We start from the raw sequence: 20,884 nt of genomic DNA, 5'->3' as shown, positions 1-20,884 counted from the left end.
AGGTCCCGCTCCCCGCGGGACCCCAGCCAGCCAGCTCCCGGCCCCGCTTCAGCTCTCCGCTCCCTGCGCTGGTGACCTGGTGATTCCCACTCTCTGCGCCTCTCTTCTGGGCTGGGGAGCCCTTACCCGATGTGTTTTCTCCTCAGAGCCAGGGTCTCTTGCTTGCTGTACAGCTCGCACATGGTGGCAGGGTGCCGGGCGCCCCCAGAGGTTTCCCGCTCCAGTCCCTGCGCCCGCGTCCGGAGCCCGCGGACGGCCTCAGCTGCGGCCCTTCCCTGTTTTCCCTCGTTGGGTCCCCTGGCCCTGGGCGTCGGAGGTCGAGGTCGGTGTCAACCCGCTGGGGTCATCTCCCTTTTAAGTCTTGCCCCGCCTTTGCCCTTCGCCAAGCCCCACCCTCCTCCTCCCTCCTCCGCCTGGTGCCCGCCTGGCCAGTGCCTGGGCTAGCCACTCAGTCGCCACCCCCAACCCCCGCCTCCGCTCTTGCCCCAGGCTAACTCGCTCCCTTCCCGCCCTGCTGCCCACTTCCCCTCCCCATAGTTGTTCTCCTAACTCGCCTTTTATTTTTCTAAGACTGCCTCGCCATGGCCTTTCCTCCTTTTCTGCCTATGAATTCCCTCCTTCCCACTCTCTTTTTAAAATATTTATTTATTTATTTGGCTGCACTGAGTCTTAGTTGTGGCACGCAGGATCTGGGCCGCTTGCATCGAGAGCAGGGAGTCTTAGCCACTGGACCACTTGGGAAGACCTCCTTTCTTTTTTTCTTTCTTTTCTTCCCTCCTTTCTTCTTTCCTTTCTCCCTTTATTTGTACACATTCAAAGATAGGCACTCCCTGGAGATAACAGGACTTTTGTCTCCATTCTCCTTTTGAGCAAGTTTCAATACCAAAATCTGCTTAAACAAGAGTAAGAAGTCACACACCCAAAGGGTTAATCACAGGAACTCAGTCTGTTATTTGTTGGGAGGGATAATATATACCCCGGTTTCAAACACCTGCTTTAGAGATAATTGCACTTGTAGTTTCTCTGAAACGGTACAGATTACAAAGCATTGTAACAACCCTGACTGAGGTAAGCCTGAAAGTTACCACCTTATTTAACATATGGGAACAGTTATTACAGGTCTACCTGATGGGGAACCTGAATTCATTCCTAGGTTTCTTGACTTCCTTCAGGGTTCTCTTCTCTCACTGATCAAATTTAAAGTTAAATATGTGGACAGAAGGAAACCTAATTAACTATAACACTAAATCATAAACTATTTGAAGAAGTAGAGATCATCTGATTTATCCCCTGTGCTTTGTAGATAAGGACACCTAGGTACAGGAAAGGTAAAATCTTATTATTCAAGGTCACACAACTGCTTAGCCATAGAGTTTAGATGAGATCGTTTCATTCTTTGTGTTTTTAAGACAGCAGAGAAAGCTTATTTTACCAGTAAGAACATGCTTGATAAATGTTTGTAACTTACCTTTCTCTTGAATAAAGTTATTAATTAATATTGATTTCCTGCAGGATTAGTAGGATTATTTCATTGCCTAAGATAGGTTGAGAAATGGAGTTCTATGAGGAAAAACATGTTAAGAATTCTAGGTGTTATCAATGAAGGGGAGAAGACATTTAGGAAGCTTGCAAGAAATCCCAGTCATGTAATCTCGGTCTTGTTCACACACTTGAAAGATACTGCCAAGTGTACATCGACTCTCAAACCAGCTAGTGAAGCCACATACAGACAGGCTCCCTCCATAAACCTCCAGTTATTTCCAGTGCTTTAAAGTATGTTCTTTAAATAAATAATCCTGAAAAAAAAAAAAAATAAATAATCCTGGTCTTGAGCTCTCTTTTATTATTTATTCTGGCTGCTCTGCTGTAATGTGGGGGGTCTTAGTTCCCCAACCAGGGATTAAACGGATGCAGCCTGCAGTGGAAGCTTGGAGTCTTAACCACTGGACTGCCAGGGAAGTCCCTAGGGTCTTGGGTTCTTGACCTAGTTCTTGCATAAACTAGCTGGGTTTCTTGACCTTTTGGAGGCCAAATTTCTTTAAAATGTTCAAATTTCGTATTAAAGAAAAAACCTCAATCATTCTCTAACTAAAAGCATTACAAAGCAGGGCTAAAAAGAGATCATGATTGTGAAATGTGTGTCGGGATAATTGTTAAGGTCTCAATGCTCTTGTATTCTTTGTTTTTTATTCTCTGGTTTTTTTTGGTTTTTTTTTTTTTTTTTTTTTTAAACCAGAACTTTCAGCAGGGCTGGCTACTCCTTTCTTCTTGAAACTCTTCATTTTTTGATTTCTTGACGCGACCACACATTCCTGATTTTCTTCTCTAGCTCAACATTCTCAACATTTCAATGTTGGTATCTCTGTGCATGGGGTCCTAGGCTTTCTCTTTGTTCTGCACTCTTTCCTCAGGTAATCCAGAAATGATTCCCTTGGATTTAGAAATCATCAAATACCAAAATTACATATTCACTCAGATTTCTCTCAGTCCCAGATTCTCATTTCCTCTTTCTTTCTTCCTTCCTTCCCTTCCTTCCTTCCTTCCACCTTTTCCTTCTCTTTTTCTTGTTCTTTTACCACCACGTCCCATCCACTTCCTTTCTTGACATCTTCATTGTGACGTCTCTTAGATGCCTCCGACCAAGTTGTCTGGACCAAGAGGAATCCAAGTGGAAGCTTTGAGTCCATCCCCAAAATTATGGCCTCCAGTACACACCCCCACCACTAGGCATCTGTTCGCTCATTCGCGATATATCAAATACTCTCTATGTGCCACTGAATGTTTCAGTTGCTGGAGAAGAACAGTGAACCAGACTGAACATGTCTGCCTTGAGTGCCTGCTACTGCGGATCTGCAGTGCCCACCCGGTACAAAGCCACTAGCCACAGGCGGTTATTAAGGACTTGAACTGTTGCTAGGCTGACTTGAGATGTGCTGTCGGTGGAAAAGACACACCATATTGTGAAGACTCAGTATAAAAAGAGTAGTAAAATCTCTCATTATTTCTGATTTTGTTTGCTTATTGAAATAATATTTTGGATTTATGGGATTAAGTAAAATATATCATGAAAATATATAGTGGTTAAGACTTAGTACTTCCATCACAGGGGGCATGGGTTCAATCCTAGGTTGGGGAATTAAGATCCTGCATGGTGCATGGCCATATATATATATATATATAATATATATATAATTTAAATATATATAATTACACATCTTCTTAATGTGACTATTAGCAAATTAAAAATTTTAAATTACCTATGTGCTTTGCATTACTTTTAATTTTGATTTTTAAAAAATTGAAGTATAGTTGAATTACAATGCTGTGTTATTTTCATTTGTACAGAAAAGTGATTCAGTGATATGCGTATATATGCTTTATATATAAACATATTCTTTTTGAGATTCTTTTCCCTTACAGGTTATTACAAAATATTGACTATAGTTCCCTCTTCCCAGTTGGTTCTTGATGGTTATCTATTTTAATATATGTTGTTGTTGCCAAGTCATGTCTGACTCTTTGCCACCTATGGACTGTAGCCCATCAGGCTCCTCTGTCCATGGAATTTCCCAGGCAAGAGTACTGGAGTGGATTGCCATTTCCTTCTCCAAATTTATATATACAATAATGTATATATGTTAATCCCAAACTCCTAATTTATCCCTCTTCTCCCTTTCCCCTTTGATAACCATAAGTTTTTGTTTTTTTTTTCTGTCTGTGGGCCTGCCTATTTCTGTTATGTATACAAGTTCATTTGTATCTTTTTTTTTTTTTCTTTTTAACATATAAGCAACATCATACGATATTTGTCTTTCTGTCTTTGGTTTACTTCACTCAGTACGACAATCTCTAGGTTCATCCATGTTGCTGCAAATGACATTATTTCATTCTTTTTTATGGCTGAGTTATATTCTATTATATATATGTACTGCACCTCCTTTATGCATTCATTGGTCAGGGGACATTTAGGTGCTTCCTTGTCTTGATTATTGTAAACAGTGCTGCTGTAAACATTGGAGTGCATATAGCTCTTTATGGTATATGCCCTGGAGTGGGATTGCTGGATAATGCATTACTTTTCACCTGGACAGCATTATTCTTCCTGGACTCAGTTCAGTTCAGTTCAGTTCAGTCACTCAGTTGTGTCCGACTCTTTGTGACCCCATGAATCACAGCACGCCAGGCCTCCCTGTCCATGACTAACTCCCACAGTCTACCCAAATCCATGTCCATTGAGTCAGTGATGCCAACCAGCCATCTCATCCTCTGTTGTCCCCTTCTCCTCCTGCCCCCAGTCCTTCCCAGCATCAGGGTTTTTTCCAATGAGTCAACTTTTCCCATGAGGTGGCCAAAGTACTGGAGTTTCAGTTTCAACATCAGTCCTTCCAGTGAACACCCAGGACTGGTCTCCTTTAGAATGGACTGGTTGGATCTCCTTGCAGTCCAAGGGACTCTCAAGAGTCTTCTCCAACACCAGAGTTCAAAAGCATCAGTTCTTCGGTGCTCATCTTTCTTTATAGTCCAACCCTAACATCCATATATGACCACTGGGAAAACCATAGCCTTGACTAGACGGACCTTTGTTGTCAAAGTAACGTCTCTGCTTTTGAATAGCTATCTAGGCTGGTCATAACTTTCCTTCCAAAGAGTAAGCGTCTTTTAATTTCATGGTTAGTGGAGAGTGAAAAAGTTGGCTTAAAGCTCAACATTCAGAAAACTACAATCATGGCATCTGGTCCCATCACTTCATGGGAAATAGATGGGGAAACAGTGGAAACACTGTCAGACTTTATTTTGGGGGGCTCCAAAATCACTGCAGATGGTGATTGCAGCCATGAAATTAAAAGACACTTACTCCTTGGAAGGAAAGTTATGACCAATCTAGATAGCATATTCAAAAGCAGAGACATTACTTTGCCAACAAAGGTCCGTCTAGTCAAGGCTATGGTTTTTCCAGTGGTCATGTATGGATATGAGGGATGGACTGTGAAGAAAGCTAAGCGCCAAAGAATTGATGCTTTTGAAATGTGGTGTTGGAGAAGACTCTTGAGAGTCCCTTAGACTGCAAGGAGATCTAACCAGTCCATTCTAAAGGAGATCAGTCCTGGGTGTTCTTTGGAAGGAATGATGCTAAAGCTGAAACTCCAGTACTTTGGCCACCTGATGCAAAGAGTTGACTCATTGGAAAAGACTCTGATGCTGGGAGGGATTGGGGGCAGGAGGAGAAGGGGACAACAGAGGATGAGATGGCTGGATGGCATCACTGACTCGATGGATGTGAGTCTCAGTGAACTCCGGGAGTTGGTGATGGACAGGGAGGCCTGGCGTGCTGCAATTCATGGGGTCGCAAAGAGTCGGACACGACTGAGCGACTGAACTGAACTGAACTGAACTGAATTTCATGGCTGCAGTCACCATCTGCAGTGATTTTGGAGCCCCCCAAAATAAAATCTGACACTGTTTCCACTGTTTCCCCATCTATTTCCCATGAAGTGATGGGACCAGATGCCATGATTGTAGTTTTCTGAATGTTGAGCTTTAAGCTAACTTTTTCACTCTCCTCTTTCACTTTCATCAAGAGGCTTTTTAGATGGTGTCATCTGCATATCGGATGTTACCGATATTTCTCCCGGCAATCTTGATTCCAGCTTGTGCTTCTTCCAGCCCAGCGTTTCTCGTGAAGTACTCTGCATATAAGTTAAATAAGCAGGGTGACAATATACAGCCTTGACATACTCCTTTTCCTATTTGAAACCAGTCTGTTGTTCCATGTCCAATTCTAACTGTTGCTTCCTGACCTGCATACAGGTTTCTCAGGAGGCAGGTCAGATGGTCTGGTATTCCCATCTCTTTCAGAATTTTCCACAGTTTTTTTGTGATCCACACAGCCAAAGGCTTTGGCATAGTCAAAGCAGAAATAGATGTTTTTCTGGAACTGTCTTGGTTTTTCGCTGATCTAGCGGATGTTGGCAATTTGATCTCTGGTTCCTCTGCCTTTTCTAAAACCAGCTTGAACATCTGGAAGTTGATGGTTCACATATTGCTGAAGCCTGGCTTGGAGAATTTTGAGCATTACTTTACTAGCGTGTGAGATGAGTGCAATTGTGTGGTAGTTTGAGCATTCTTTGGCATTGCCTTTCTTTGGGATTGGAATGAAAACTCACCTTTTCCAGTCCTGTGGCCACTGCTGAGTTTTCCAAATTTGCTGGCATATTGAGTGCAGCACTTTCACAACATCATCTTTCAGGATTTAAAATAGCTCAACTGGAATTCCATCACCTCCACTAGCTTTGTTTGTAGTGATGCTTTCTAAGGCCCACTTGACTTCACGTTCCAGGATGTCTGGCTGTAGGTGACTGATCACACCATCGTGATTATCTGGGTTGTGAAGTTTTTTTTTTGTACAGTTCTTCTGTGTATTCTTGCCACCTCTTCTTAATATCTTCTGCTTCTGTTAGGTCCATACCATTTCTGTCCTTTATGGAGCTCATCTTTGCATGAAATGTTCCCTTGGTATCTCTAATTTTCTTGAAGAGATAGCTAGTCCTTCCCATTCTGTTGTTTTCCTCTATTTCTTTGCATTGGTCGCTGAGGAAGGCTTTTTTATCTCTCCTTGCTATTCTTTGGAACTCTGCATTCAGATGGGAATATCTTTCCTTTTCTCCTTTGCTGGACTCAGTAAGAAAGTAAAGAAATCAACAAGATAATGCCTTAAAAAGCTTTAATTGTGGTAAATGCTTTGAAGGAAATAAACTGAAGGAAATTATCCTAAGCCAGAAGACTAGGAGCCCTGGATAATCTTATCTTTTTCTCAACTCTGTCCTCCTGTTGAATTATTTTAAGTCCTGCTGCCTCCACTTTAAAATATACCTTTAAATCTATGTGCTATCACCCGATCTACTACCACCCTGTGTAAGCCTTCTGCATTTTGCCAACACTCTGTAAATATACTCTATTAACTCATTTCCTTGCTTCCGCTTCCGACCCTATGCAGTGTCCATTCCCTCCTTGAAACCCATCAGTGACTTCCAGCTTTATTCTCCAGGCTCATTTTCGACACCTTCCATCCCACCCCTACCACCCAGCACACACACACCACACCTATCTCCCTTGTCTTTAATCAAATTCATATACTATATTTGTTTCAGTTTATATTCCATAGTCAGCCTCAGAGATATCATCCTGGACTATTCTGTTTCAAACAGTTCTTAGTGAATATAAAAAACTAATATCTCTTCTGTTCCTCTGTCTTAATTCCCTCTTTGTTGGGTCTTTATCTGTTTTATTCATCAATGTACCCCAGCACTAGCCCAACCCTTGGCATATGGTGGTGGTGGTTTGGTTGCTAAGTAGTGTCCGATTCTTGTGACCCCACGGACTGTAGGCTGCCAGGTTCCTCTGTCTCTGGGATTCTCCAGGCAAGAATTCTGGAGTAGGTTGCCTTTTCCTTCTCCAGGGGATATTCCCCACCCAAGGATCAAACCCGGGTCTCCTGCATTGCAGGGAGATTCTTTACCCAGTGAGCTTTGAGGGTGTATGGCAGGCTGATAAATGTTTGTTGACATACTGAAAGGAAAACCCATTTAAAGACTTACTAATCTTGTTTTGAAGATTTTAAAGTTCTTACCATCATTTAGCTCTTGGGTGTTGACTGCCAGCTTACCTCTTAACCATTTTTTTTTTTAAGGAGAGAAATACTTAGACTCATTGTCTTTAATGGGAAAGCAAGTTAACATAAAACATCATTTCCCAAAATTGTTTAATTTCTTTCACACTGTAGGATATATAAAATTAACTAAGTACCACAAATGGTCTTTAAATATAAAGACAGACACATAATAGCACCAGAATAAAGATGGATAAAATCAACAGATTGCCCTATGCAATACTTTGTCAAATACCAGAGGTATTTTTGATATATTTTCTCTTGTGCTTCTCCATCCTAGGACTGTAGGGGTGGGTGCAGACGTGCCTTCCTCCCTTGACATTCACTCAGCTTGGGTCCTGACCCTATTGATTGGCTCACCCTGCTGAGTGGGTTCTGACCTGAACATCACTGATTTCTCAACCATCTAGGTTGGATCAAGCAAACCACACTGGTACATACATGCCTGAAATGAGAAAGCACAGCCCACACGAGTCTGGGACTTAAAGAATTCCACCCAGTAGTTTGCTGAGAAGAGTTTGAACAGCAGGTTTTAATGTTTTGGTCAGTGAGAAACGTGCAAAGGTGAATGCAGTGTATGTGCCCAGCAACAGAGGTTCTCCAGCTGTTGCCGGACTCAAGTTTGTGGGTCCGATGCACAGCAAGGCCAAACAATCTGACATGTCAGAGTTTGGAACAGAGAAAGGTTTACAGCAGAGCCAACAAGGAGAATGGGTCCTCAGAAACCGTGAAGTCACTGATGCTTTTCAGAGAAGGGTTTTTAATAGACAAAATTTGGAGTTAGGGCTGCAGGGTATGTGACTCTCTAATGATGGGTTAGTGGTGAGGTAACAGGAGTCTTATGCTCAGCCTGAAGTTACCATCTTCCACCAAGGGGAGGAAGAGCTTAGTTCTTGCAGAAGAACTCGGAGATATATTGTTATGGATATTCCCTGAGAAGGAATCAGGACCCTAACCCACTGGTTTTCTTGACTTCTTGTTGTTGCTCAGTCATGTCTGACTCTCCGTGATCCCGTGGACTGTAGCACACCAGGCTTCTCTGTCCTTCACCTTCTCCTGTTTGCTCAGTCTCCTGTCCATTGAGCCATGATCCTATCCAACCATGACCTTTCCCAGAATCAGGGTTTTCTTTTTCCAGTGAGTTGGCTCTTTGCATCAGGTGGCCAAAGTATTGGAGCTTCAGCTTCAGCATCAGTCCTTCCAGTGAATATTCAGGGTTGATTTCCTCTAGGATAGACTGATTGGATCTCCTTGCTTGACTGCTCCTCCCCTGTTTCTGCATTCCTTTCCTCCCCTGATTAGCACCTGTTTAATCTGCTCTGTGGAACTCAGGGAAGGTCAAGGAGGCTGAATGAACTCTATTTCCTACAAACAAGAAATGGGAGGGAGGGCCAGCATACTAAAAGGATTTGTACCTGGGAGGCCCCCACAGGGTCCTGCTTGGTTTCAAGATGAGGACACAGACATACACATGTACAGAGGGAAGACCATGGTAAGACACAGGGAGAAGATGACCATCTGCAAGCCAAGGAGCAAGGCCTCCGAAGAAACCTCTGAAGAAACTTCTAGCTTCCAGAATTGTGAGAAAATAAACTTATGTTGTCTCAGTCATTCTATGAGCTTCCCTGGTGGCCCGGTGGTAAAGAATCTGCCTGCAAGGCAGGAGTCTTGGGTTTGACCCTTGGTTTGGGAAGATCCCTTGGAGAAGGAAATGGCAACCCACTCCAGTACTCTTGCCTGGAGAATTCCATAGACAGTGGAGCCTGGTGGGCTACAGTCAGTGGGGTTGCAAAGAGCTGGACACAACTGAGTGACTAAACAGCAGCAACAACCATGCCATTCTATTGCAGGAGAATGGGACAGGAAAGAATGGTCACATTCCAGGTCAAATCCTTGTCCCAGGCAACTCCCTGGGACAGCCCACCAAGTGGGGGTTCTCGGCTTCAAGCAGGAAAGAATTCAAGAGTGAGCCACAGTATAGGGAGAGTGAGTTTATCTAAATCCACATCATATAGCAAAATGTAGTCTGCGTCAGATGCTGAAAATGAAGCTCTGATACTTTGGCCACTTGGCGTGAAGACCCAATTCATTGGATTAGACCCTGATGCTGGGAAAGACTGGAGAAGGGGGTGACAGAGGATGAGATGGTTGGACGGCATCTCTGACTCAATGGACATGAGTTTGACCAAACTCAGGGAGAAAGTGAAGGACAGGGAAGCCTGGCATGCTGGAGTGCACAGGGTGGCAAAGAATTGGACATGACTTAGGGACTGAAGAACAACAACAATAGTCTGTTTCAGAAGGTGAGAGTGGCCCCGGGGTATGGGGTCATTTAGTTGTTATGGGCTGGGTAATTTTATATGCTAACAAAAAAAGGAATATCTGTTAAACTAACTATTTTGTTATGCTAATAATTATGCTAACTATTTTGAAGGAAGGGCAGGAATCTCCAAGAATGGGGCCACCACCCACTTTTTGACCTATTATGGTCAGCCTGGGAACTGTCATTCAGCATATGCTAATATTACAATGAGAGTACAGTGAAGTTCAAGGCCTACTGGAAGTGGAATCTTCTGCCATCTTGGCCCTAATTGGTTGTAACCAGATTTCCCCCCCACCCCTTAATAAAAATATGGAATGCTTCATGAATACTCATCCATCCTTGCTCAGGGACCATACGAATCTTCTCTGTATCATTCCAGTTTTAGTAAATGTGCTGCCAAAGTGAGCGTTTTTTTTTTCCCCCTTTGAGGTAATCATATGATTTTTATTATTTGATTTATTAATAGTGGCAGGTTACACTAATAGTTTTCTAATACTGGCCCATCCTTGTATTCTTTTTTCCTCTTTTCTCTTTTCTTTTATGTTGGACTGTAGCTGGTTAATAATGTTGCCATAGTCTTGGGTGCACAGCAAAGCGGCTGGGCTGTACATATTCACAGTATGTATCCATTCTCCCCCACTCTCTTCCCATTCAAGTTACTACATAATATTGAGCAGAGTTCCCTGTGGTGAGCACATTTTGTAACCAGTTTTTGTGGTATCCTCAAAGGCTATTCTTTTAAAGGTTCTGCCCTTGGGACTTGCCTCATGGTCTATTGGTTAAGACACTGTGCTTCCAATGGGGGCATGGGTCCAATCCCTAGTTGGGGAAGTTCTGCATGCAGTGCTTAGTCACATAAATAAATGCATAATGGAGGACTTCCTTGGTGGTCCAGTGGTTAAGACTCCATCCCTCTAATGCAGGGGCCATGAGTTTGATCCCTGGTTGGGGAACTAAGATTCCACATGTCTGGTGGCACAACAACAAAAAGTTGTCCCCTCCCCCTTGCCGCTTGTCTCGATTCAATCTGTGGTACTTCCTTATTACAGCCTGAACAAAGTAGTATACCATAATTATTTTGGTTTTTCATGTGTGAAAACTGAAAAGCAAAGAGATTAAGTAACTTCTCCAATTAATAACTGAAAGAGTCAGGACTTGAACTTTGGTAGACTGATTCCTAAACTTTTCCTTCTACCCACTGTGCTCTGCTCTCTGTGTAGATAAATTGATAGAGGATAACTGGATGGATGAAGTACAAAAAACTCCTTCTTACTCCACCTGGATCATATGCAACTAAGACAATATTGGAAAGCATTTTCCAAGCACATAATCCATGTAAGGTCTTGATGTTTTCCTGTGTAGAAGCTGGCAGAGGTTGGGGGCAAGTAAGACGTCCCCAGGTCAGCAGTTGATGGTCGGGGGAGATGGGCTGAGTTCCGCAGGATGTTTATAGAACGAATATAGAGCTAGACTCTAGCTCCATCTATTGTTCTACAATCCTGCTGTTCCTGGTAGTTTTTGCAGAAGTACCTCCTTTTTGCCTCTCTTGACAGCTGCACATAAATTAATACTACAAGAAAAAAGAAAAAAAAAAAAGAAGAAGACTCCCCTGGTGGTACAGTGGGTAGGAATCCTCCTGCCAATGCAGGGGACACGGGTTAAATCCGTGGTCTCAGAAGATTCCACATGCCACAGAGCAACTAAGCCCTGGAGCCACTACTACTGAGCCCGTGTGCCACGACTACTGAAGCCCAAGCTCCTAGATCTTGTTCTCCACCACTAAAGAAGCCACTGCAAGGAGAAACCCGTGCACCGTAGCTAGAGGGTAGCCCTTGCTCTCTGCAACTAGAGAAAGCCTGCGTGCAGCAACTAAGATCCAGCACAGCCAAAAATAAAACAAATAAATTATTTAAAAAACCCAAAACAAAGAGAAAAAAGCTCATGTGTGAAGAAACACACCTAAAACCCACAAATGTAGGTAACCTAAAATTGGACCTGTATTACAGAAGAAGTGCCAAATAGGGAATGCATTCTGTGAACGGTGAGATTTCTCCTGCATCCTCTGCTGACTGAGGTCATGAAAAGCACCATCTTTAGAAACTGAATTATTTTGCAGGGGAAAGGAAGGTCTATTTCTCAGTGTACACTGCAGGGTAACACGGGACAAGTTTGTCTACTGAAAGGAATCCCTCAGGAAGTTTGTTTAAAGTATGGATGTCTAGCAATCAACAACTTAATATCTGGTGCTTACATTATAATAAAAAAGCTAATTGTCACATGTTTACAAATATAATAAGGAATTCTTAAAAATCAATAATAGAAAAATAAACAACCAGATTAAAAAAAAAAAAAAAGTACAGATTCCCAAACTCCACCCCATTGCAGCATGGGACTCTGGGAACCTGTATTTTTAATGAACGTCACAGATTCTTATCAGGCAAGTGTGAGGAACATTTCAATAGGAGAAAGGCCACAGGGCCATTTCAACATGGCTGTTATTCCTAGTCTGAGATCTCATCATCTCTTGCCTGAATTACACCAGCGGCCTCTTTATTACTGCCCCAGGGCTCCTCATGGGTCCCTTCCAGTGCCTCATCCTCAGAGCAGCCAAAGAGACACCTTTAGCATGAGAGCTGCATCATTCCCCGTCCCTGCAAATACTTCATGATTTCACATTCATCTTCGGAACACAATCCGCAGTCCCAAGCAAGGGCTGCTAGCCCTGTGTCCCACAGCCTCGCTTCTTGCTTGTTCCCTCTTTTCAGCTCACCTCCAGGCGCAATGGCCCTGCTTGGAGCTGCTCTCATGATGCGCACCCTACCCTCATCTCTGCACACTCCGCTCAGATCCCAGCTTCAACCATGCTCGATGCTGGTGTCTTCAACCTCCATCAGCCTCGCTGCTCCCCACTTAGGAAACCAACGTGGCTGTGAGTCAGCCTATCTTTTTCCAGTATTTTCACAGCATCTCATCCTTTCCCTTTGTAGCACTTGTCATGATTGTAATTAATAAATTAGGTGTGTTTAAAGCCGAATTTTTCCTCTCAGGAATTAAAGGTCCATGGGCCAGAGACAGGGTCTGATCTTTCCCCACTGCATCCCTCGTGTTTTGTCCAGAGCCTGGCATATAGTAGGTACTCAAAATAATTCTAAGAGTAAATGTAAATTTAGGGACTTCCCTGGGAAGGGAACCCATTGGCATGCTGCAACCACTGAAGCCCATGTGCCCATGAACCACAGTGAAGAGTAACCCCTGCTTGTCACAATTAGAGAAAGCCCACATGCAACAACAAAGACCCAGTGGATCCAAAAAAAAGAGTACACAGGGGAGATGGGAGCGCCAGGGACCCAGGTCAGCCGCCAGCAAGCAGCCTCCCAGAAACTGGCAAGCCTTCAGAGCCGAGTGGCTGCCAAAGACTTGGTCAACGAGATTCCTTTCTTCCCCCTTTGCTGCTGGTATTAAGGGATGTGGAGATGCAGCCTGGAGCAGCCAAGGTTATGAAATATATATGTTTTATTTTTTAAAATGGCAGTAAATTGGTGTCTAGTTTGAAACTATAAACTTCAAAAAAAAAAATATGCTGAGGTTTTCTTGACATTCAGCTTTTGTTGCCTTGAAATTCCTCCCCAGCCCAGGTTGACCTGATGGGAAGATTCGAGGTGGGTTTTGTAGTGGGGGCAGCTGCTGCGGCCAGAGCCAGAGTCATGCATTCTCTGAAAGGGAGAACTACTGTGGAAAGGAAAATGCCTTGAGGAGCTTTCTGGATCTGAGACTGTAGGCGTCAGGGAGGGTCTTGGGTCAGAGGGGTCATGAGACTGAACGGCGCTGCCTGGGAAAGTGGAGGGATTCTTGTTCCGGAGATTTGGGGTTCAAGGTGAAGAGAGCAGGGGGAAGGAGAGAGAGAGGAGGGTCATCAGTGGAAGCTGGAGCTCGGGTGTAGGAGAAAAAAGTCAAGGAAACAGTTTTTTAAAGAGCAGGGTTGTCTGGTACGCACACCTGGGGACTGCTGTGGAAATCAAGGGACTGGGGTTGAATTCCATCATGGGGTCCATGGTGGAGAGTGGGAACCAGGGCTCAGCACAGGTGGAAACTGGAAGCTGAGCTGGCCAGGAGAAAACACTTCAACCCCTCCTGGGACTTCTCCCAACATGTACAAAATAGTTTATAGACACTGTTTCCTAGATTTCAAGGGGGCAGGGGAGACCCCAGCTGACATCTGGTTTGCGTCTGTGGAGAGTTCCTTTCCCAGACCTGTCGCTCATCTTCATCTTTGGCATCTCTTTTCCTTTTAGGGAAACCATGGTAGAAGGAATAGGAGTTTTGGAGACAGACTGACCTGAATTTGAGCTCTGTTTCAACTGCTTAACCCATTTGAGCCACAATTTTGTGAGCTGTAAAAAGCATCTCCCAGGACAGGATTATGAGTAGGCTTAAATTAAATGACATATCATACGTTCATGGGTTAAGAGTTTAGGTCTTGGAGTCAGATTGCTTGATACAAATGCTGGCTCTGTTGTTTGCTGGCTGTCTAATTTTTGGGTATATGATTCAATTTCCTTTTATGAAAAATAAGGCAAAAATTAGGTTGTTGGGAAGATCAAATGAGATAAAACAGTAAAGCACTTAGAATTATGCTTGGCATTACATCTTGTGTTTAATAAGTGTTAGCCATTACTGCAGTTGTTACTATTATTATATATGTAAGATGTCTGGTTTTGATAGGACATTAATTAATGACTTCTGCTCTTTAATTTGTAGGAATGGAAGACCTGAGAATTCCCATGTTACAGACATCTCATTTTCCCAGAGGAATTAACTAAAAGAGAATCAACTGATCACATACATCAATTATGAAGGTTCGTAGAAGCTTTAATCATTTCTTTCCTCACTTTATCCTTCATAAAGATCTGTCGCTAAGGGGTTTAAGATGCTGTTGATACAGAAGTATTTTTATTTGGAAAAAAACAATGCTGTCAGTTTTAAGAAATATACTCTATGTTTTTCTTTGCTCTTCAACAAATCTCCTTGTAATTTAAATCGCCAGGCCTCATGCTTTCCTTGTGAAGGGTCTGCTCTGCCTTTGATGCTCTTTGACTTTCTTACATTTAAATTCCTACTATTGGGATTTCCCTGGTGATCCAGTGGTTATGGATCTGCCTTGCAATCCAGGAGACATGGTTCAATCCCTGATCGGGGAACTTAGGTCACAGGTGTTGCAGAATAACTAAGCCCACACGGGGCAGTTACTGAGCCTGTGTGTTCCGGGGCCCACATGCCACACCTAGAGCGTCCGTGTATCCCAACGAAAGGTCCTGCCTGATGCTAAGATCCCGAGTGCCGCGATGAAGACCTGACAAAGCCAAACAAATAAATATTTTTTAAAAAGTAGATTCCTATTATTGCTTTAGGTTGATTGTTATCAGATTCCTTTATTTCAAATATAATTTTATTTATTTATGGCTGTGCTGGGTCTTCCCTGGTGCTCAAGGGCTTTCTCTAGTTGCAGAGAGTGAGGGCTACTCTTCGTCGCAGACTCTAGAGCATGTGGATTTCAGTAGTTGTAGCACAAAGTCTTGGTTGTTCCACAACACGTGGAATTTTCCTGGACCAGGGATTGAATACATGTCCTCTGCACTGGCAGGCAGATTCTTATCCACTGCACCACCTGGGGAGTCCAGTTGTTACCCAAACTGCAACATTCACGTGCCAAGATTGTGAAAGCCATTCTATAACTTTATTTAGTTATTTATTTCTGGGTGTGCTGGGCCTTGTTGCTGTGCGGGCTTTCTCTGGTTGTGGTGAGTGGGGCTACTTTTCCGTGCAGTGAGGGCTTCTCATTGCGGTGGCTTCTCTTGTGGAGCACGGGCTCCCGGGCTCTCGGGCTTCAGTGACTGAGACGTATGGGTTCCTGGGCTTAGTTGCTCCATGGTATGTACGGTCTTCCTGGACCAGGGATTGAACCAATGGCTCCTGCATTGGCAGGTGGACTCTTAACACTGAGCCACCAGAAAAGCCCTGTGAAAGCCTTCTAAATAAAGGGTTTTTACAAGCAAGCTTTCCAGGCCCTGTCACTGTGGAGCGGCACTCTTTAGTGCCCTGGCAGTGGTGGTCCCTCCTGGGGTAAGCATAACTAGGTGGGCAGACGGCCTGAGTTCAGGGCCTGGCTCTGAGCGTAGGTGTGTGATCTTGGTCAAAATGTGGTCTTACGTTTTCTCTTCTTCAGTTTCCTCAGGTAAAGTAAGATAGCTGATGCTGGAAGGGAGGGAGAGGAAATAGATATCTGTATAGTCCTGAGATGTGATTAATGCTCTGCAAGGGTTGGGTCTTGCGGTTAATGGCTAGGATACTTTAGTAAATTATTTCGGGCCCCAAACCAGACTCTTTCCCACCCCTGGCTCAGGAAGTCACGAAGTCTAGTAGTGCTGGAAGGCCAGGAAAGGCTCAGAGTTGGAGGTTAGTCTTAATCCCCAGCCCTGAAAGGGTACCGTCCTCCTCTATATCGCTGTCTTCATTTTGTATAAAATGGGTCTGAGGCTCCCTCCTCATTACCTGCAGTCCAGAGATCTTCTCAGACCCGTGTACTTTCTCTTGCCTGGGGCGGGATTCAGTCCCCCCCTCCTGTGGGGGACTTACAGCCAGGCCATTTCATTTTCCCCAACTGGTTCTTATAGATTCTATAAGATTCAGATGATAAAATCAATGTGAAATGATTTTTAAATTGGGAAATGTTAGAAAAATACGTTATCTTATACTAAGTTGGTAATAATGCTTATAGTAATAAATACCCAGGCTTATCTGGAGCTTGTTTTTGCTTGTAGTCATAATGCTGGTGCTCTTAGGCATCCAGTTCCCTTTCTTTTGCAATGGTGGTCACACTGAGCAAGGTTCTATATCCAAGAAAGTTTGTGAAATACGTGTTAGTTGATTTTTGCTGATTATTAGCCACAGGATATGATTTGAAACAGGAAGATAGAGATTTTTTTGCCAGGGCGGGGGCGGATAATTATGGAGAAGGAAATGGCAACCCACTCCAGTGTTCTTGCCTGGAGAATCCCAGGGACGGGGAAGCCTGGTGGGCTGCTGTCTCTGGGGTTGCACAGAATCAGACACGACTGAAGCGACTTAGCAGCAGCAAACTATCCATGTGTTTTAAATTTGGATAACCTTGAAGAGTGTAAAAGGGGTTTATTTTCAGGCATTATGTTATAGATAGTTGATTTCAAGCTCCGAAATGAGTGAAACTTTCTTTATTTCCAAACGTCTGTTCTGTTTTGGAACCCTCAATCTGCTTTCTCATTTGCACCTCAGGAAGCACAGCTGGTCATCAGTAGAGGTTGTGGGAGAAAGTGCATGCCGTTCTCCTCAATCTAGCTGCACTCTTTACTGGAATGTTTGTAAGTCTGAGCAGGACGACCAGTCTCCATGTTTGGTGGGAAACCCCATTTCAAATTCCTCTAACCTTGAGAGTCACCACTGCCCAAAGTCACCCCTTGTTTCAGGGACAAGCCCCAGGACTCTGGTCTTCTCCAGGACAGGCTTCTGTTCTGCCTGTACAGTGTCCATTAGTAATGTGGGTTTTTCTACACTTCCTTATATGAAAGGTTTTTCTATAAAAAGTCCATACGCAGACACAAACTCATTTGCAAGTAGACCAGAGCCTCCGTTCCTCTCCAGTCAGAATGTCTTCATGTGCTAAGAAAAATCTGATTCAGGGGTTGAAAATCATGACCATAAAGATTGAAGGCAGGAGGAGAAGAGGATGACAGAGGATGAGATGGTTGGATGGCATCACCAACTCAATGGACGTGAGTTTGAGCAAACTCCGGGAGATGGTGAAGGACAAGGAAGCCTGGTGTGCTGCAGTCCATGGGGTCGCAAGGAGTTGGACACGACTGAGCAACTGAAATGAACTGAACTGAACTGAATATGAAAGCACCTTTCTTCTGTTTAAGACCCATGAGTTCAAGAACTATTTAATATTTCTCTTGATTTCCCCCACATTTTCTTTGTGTTATCATTATTAAATTTATTGTATGCGCCCAGGGCTTTCCAGTGGTTGATGGTGTCTATATAGATTGCACATACCTTGAGGACAGAAACTTCCCTTTGCTCATCATATCTGGGAGCTTTATATGTGTTGTGTGCTAAAGTGTTTTTGACTGGAATAAAGTGTGGGGTTGGGAAAGGTAGCTTGAGAAATATTGAAAGACAGCTACTAGACAATTTTCACTTTTTGAACAATCAAATGGTTTTATATTAAAAATGGCTATCAAATCAGTCATGGTAATTTTATAAAAGATAAGGTTATTGGTTATTGTTTTAAAAAGCACAGAATTCATTTAATTTTAAAAAATCAAGGATTTATTAGTGGGAAGACCCTATATACCATGAGGCAACTAAGCCAGTGTAGGTCACAACTACCCACCTGTGCTCCAAAGCCCGTGCTCCAGAACAATAGGAGTCACCCCATGAGAAGCCCAAGCACTGCAATTAGAGAATAGCCTGCATGCAGCAATGAAGACCCAGTGAAGCCAGAAATAAATAAGTAATAAACAAAGTAAAACCCCAAAAGAATTTATTAGCACTAAGGCAAATTTTTTTCTGCCAGTTTTCAAGTAGGTGGGCCTTTCTAGGGCAAATATTTTATTTATAGCTTATTTATTTTAACTGATCTTTGCCAGTTAGCCCTCAGATTTCTGAGTTTTATCAAATACACATCTGTCCTTGGGTTTGCTGGGAAAGCCTGCTAATGGTATAAGTAAGTTTTATTCTAAAAAAAAATCCTTGCATTATTGGGATTGGGAATTTGTAGAAGCATGTAGTTTGTTTTTGATACTGTTCTCTTAAAAATAAGACCTTACTTCAAATAAATGAAATAAATTTGGGGTCACTAATACAACCAGGAGGACTGGCAGCTATAACTCTTTATTATATGTGAGCTTTTAAGGAAACTGGGTCCAAGGGCATTTAAGGATACAGTTTTCTGGGCATTCAGGGTCTGCCCTCTATTGGTGAGATTATTTAAGAAGCCTTTACCCCTCAGAATTCTGTGATGGGAGGACAGAAAACCTTTTTAGCAAGTAGTGTGATTCCTGATTTCGGTTCTGGTCTTAGAGAGGAGGGGATGATCACCCTTCCAGTTCCCAGTTGTTAGAAGCATACATTTGGAGTCTTTTAGGGTTCGTAGCCCAGGAGAAGGAAATGGCAACCCACTCCAGTATTCTTGCCTAGAGAATCCCGTGGACAGAGGAGCCTGGTGGGCTGCTGTCCATAGGGTCACGCAGAGTCAGAAGCGACTTAGCATGCACGCATGCATTGGAGAAGGAAATGGCAGCCCACTCCAGTGTTCTTGCCTGGAGAATCCCAGGGACAGAGGAACCTGGTGGGCTGCCGTCTATGGGGTCGCACAGAATCGGACACGACTGAAGCGATAGCAGCAGCAGCAGCAGTGTTCGTAGCTTCCTTCCTTGAATCCAGTCATAATCCTTTCCAGCATTCTTGACATGCAGAGTGAGAAATGAAGGTAGTTTTGCCAAAATGTCCCTTTGTGCCACACTATACACCCTGAACACACCTCTAACTTTAAATTGACTGCAAGGCCATTAGTTTTAGCCTCGTGGTGAGCGTGGAGAATCAGCTTCGTTTCAGATTCTGGCGCTGCTATTTTCTAGCTGTGTGAGCTTGGAGGAAATCACTTAAGATTTCTTTCAGTTTTGTAATGTGTAAACTGAGACCAATGGTTTCTGTTGTTGGTCCCTGGTGGTCCAGGGGTTAAGAATCTTCTTGCCAATGCAGGGGACACAGGTTCTATCTCTGGTCCAGGAACTAAGCCCCTGCGCTGCGACTACTGAGGCCCTCTCACCCTAGAGCCTATGCTCTTCAACAGGAGAAGCCACAGCCGTAAGTCTGTGTACCGCAACTAGAGAGCAGCCCCTGTTTGCCACAACTAGAGAAAGCCCAGAATGAAACGTCAAGCAATGAAGACCCAGCACAGCCAAAAATAAACATAAAATTTAAAAAGTCATATCTAAATCCCAGGGTGATATAAACGAGATAACGTTTGTGATGACTTAGCATGCTGGTAGGCAGTGCACACTCATTAAATGACAGCTATTACTATTACCTCCGTACTTGTAGAATCCCTTTGTGTCTTATTTTTACAGACCTTGATAGCAACTTCTGTGACTCTTTGTTGAGCTGAACTGATGGAGTAGAGTTTGGTCACAGAGCCCATGTGATATTGAACTAAGAACCCAGTTAGGTTTGGATGGGTTGGCAGATCCCTTAGATTCAAGCCGTTGGTCTTGAAGGACCTTGAACCAGAGTGCTTTCTTGGTTTGTTGTGAACCTATTGCTAGTATCAGAAAACAGCTCAAGTGCATGTGAGTGAGAGGCATGGCCTCTGCAGAGGAAACAACATTAGAGTTACTTACCGATTTCTTGCTGAGCTTCAGTGCTAGCTGGCTTTTAGATAAAATGCAAATGTCTTTAAGAGAACACAAGTGTGAACTGAACTGCTATATGACAGAAGAGTTTATGAGTTAACCTTTATTGAGTGTCAATAAAATTCTGCACTATTAACTTAAACAGGAAGAGACTATTTCATGACAGTCTCAGTACCCTAAGCTTGGTGTTAATCTCTTTGTCTTTGTTACTATTACAGTACATCATGTAGTGCCAGCCTTGGAACACAGAAGTTCAGTTTTCTGGCGTATGGAACTGCTCAAGAAAGACACTGGAATTCTAGCTTGTCCAGCTTTGATTACACTGTGCATACCACACAGGTGAAAATTTACCAAAATGCCTCTACTTCAGTGGTTCTTAATGCAGCTGTCTTTTGATGGTCTTTCCTCTCATTGTTCATTCCTGAGTCCCATATATTCCCCCTGTCAATA

At 43.4% G+C, this 20,884-nt stretch overlaps 1 protein-coding gene and 1 long non-coding RNA gene across 2 annotated transcripts in view; one reads left to right on the top strand and one right to left on the bottom strand.

Annotated features, from left to right (window-relative positions):
* ETNPPL (ethanolamine-phosphate phospho-lyase) overlaps positions 1-358 on the bottom strand; it is a 19,885-nt gene extending 19,527 nt beyond the window's left edge. The window contains exon 1 of the mRNA XM_010858553.1: positions 127-358. Coding sequence (XP_010856855.1) covers positions 127-182 — 56 coding nt within the window. The 5' untranslated portion in view covers positions 183-358. The remainder of the gene's footprint in view (positions 1-126) is intronic.
* The window catches only part of LOC105002087, a 21,971-nt gene extending 1,087 nt beyond the window's left edge, over positions 1-20,884 (top strand). The window contains exons 2-3 of the long non-coding RNA XR_826915.1: positions 14,748-14,845; positions 20,653-20,884. This is a non-coding gene — a long non-coding RNA (uncharacterized LOC105002087). The remainder of the gene's footprint in view (positions 1-14,747; positions 14,846-20,652) is intronic.

Source organism: Bison bison, unplaced genomic scaffold (genome assembly GCF_000754665.1).
Source record: "Bison bison bison isolate TAMUID 2011002044 unplaced genomic scaffold, Bison_UMD1.0 scf7180017864389, whole genome shotgun sequence".
NCBI classification, from domain to species: domain Eukaryota; kingdom Metazoa; phylum Chordata; class Mammalia; order Artiodactyla; family Bovidae; genus Bison; species Bison bison.
The sequence above is the reverse complement of the archived record's forward strand: the minus strand, read 5'-3'. Positions and strand labels throughout refer to the sequence as shown.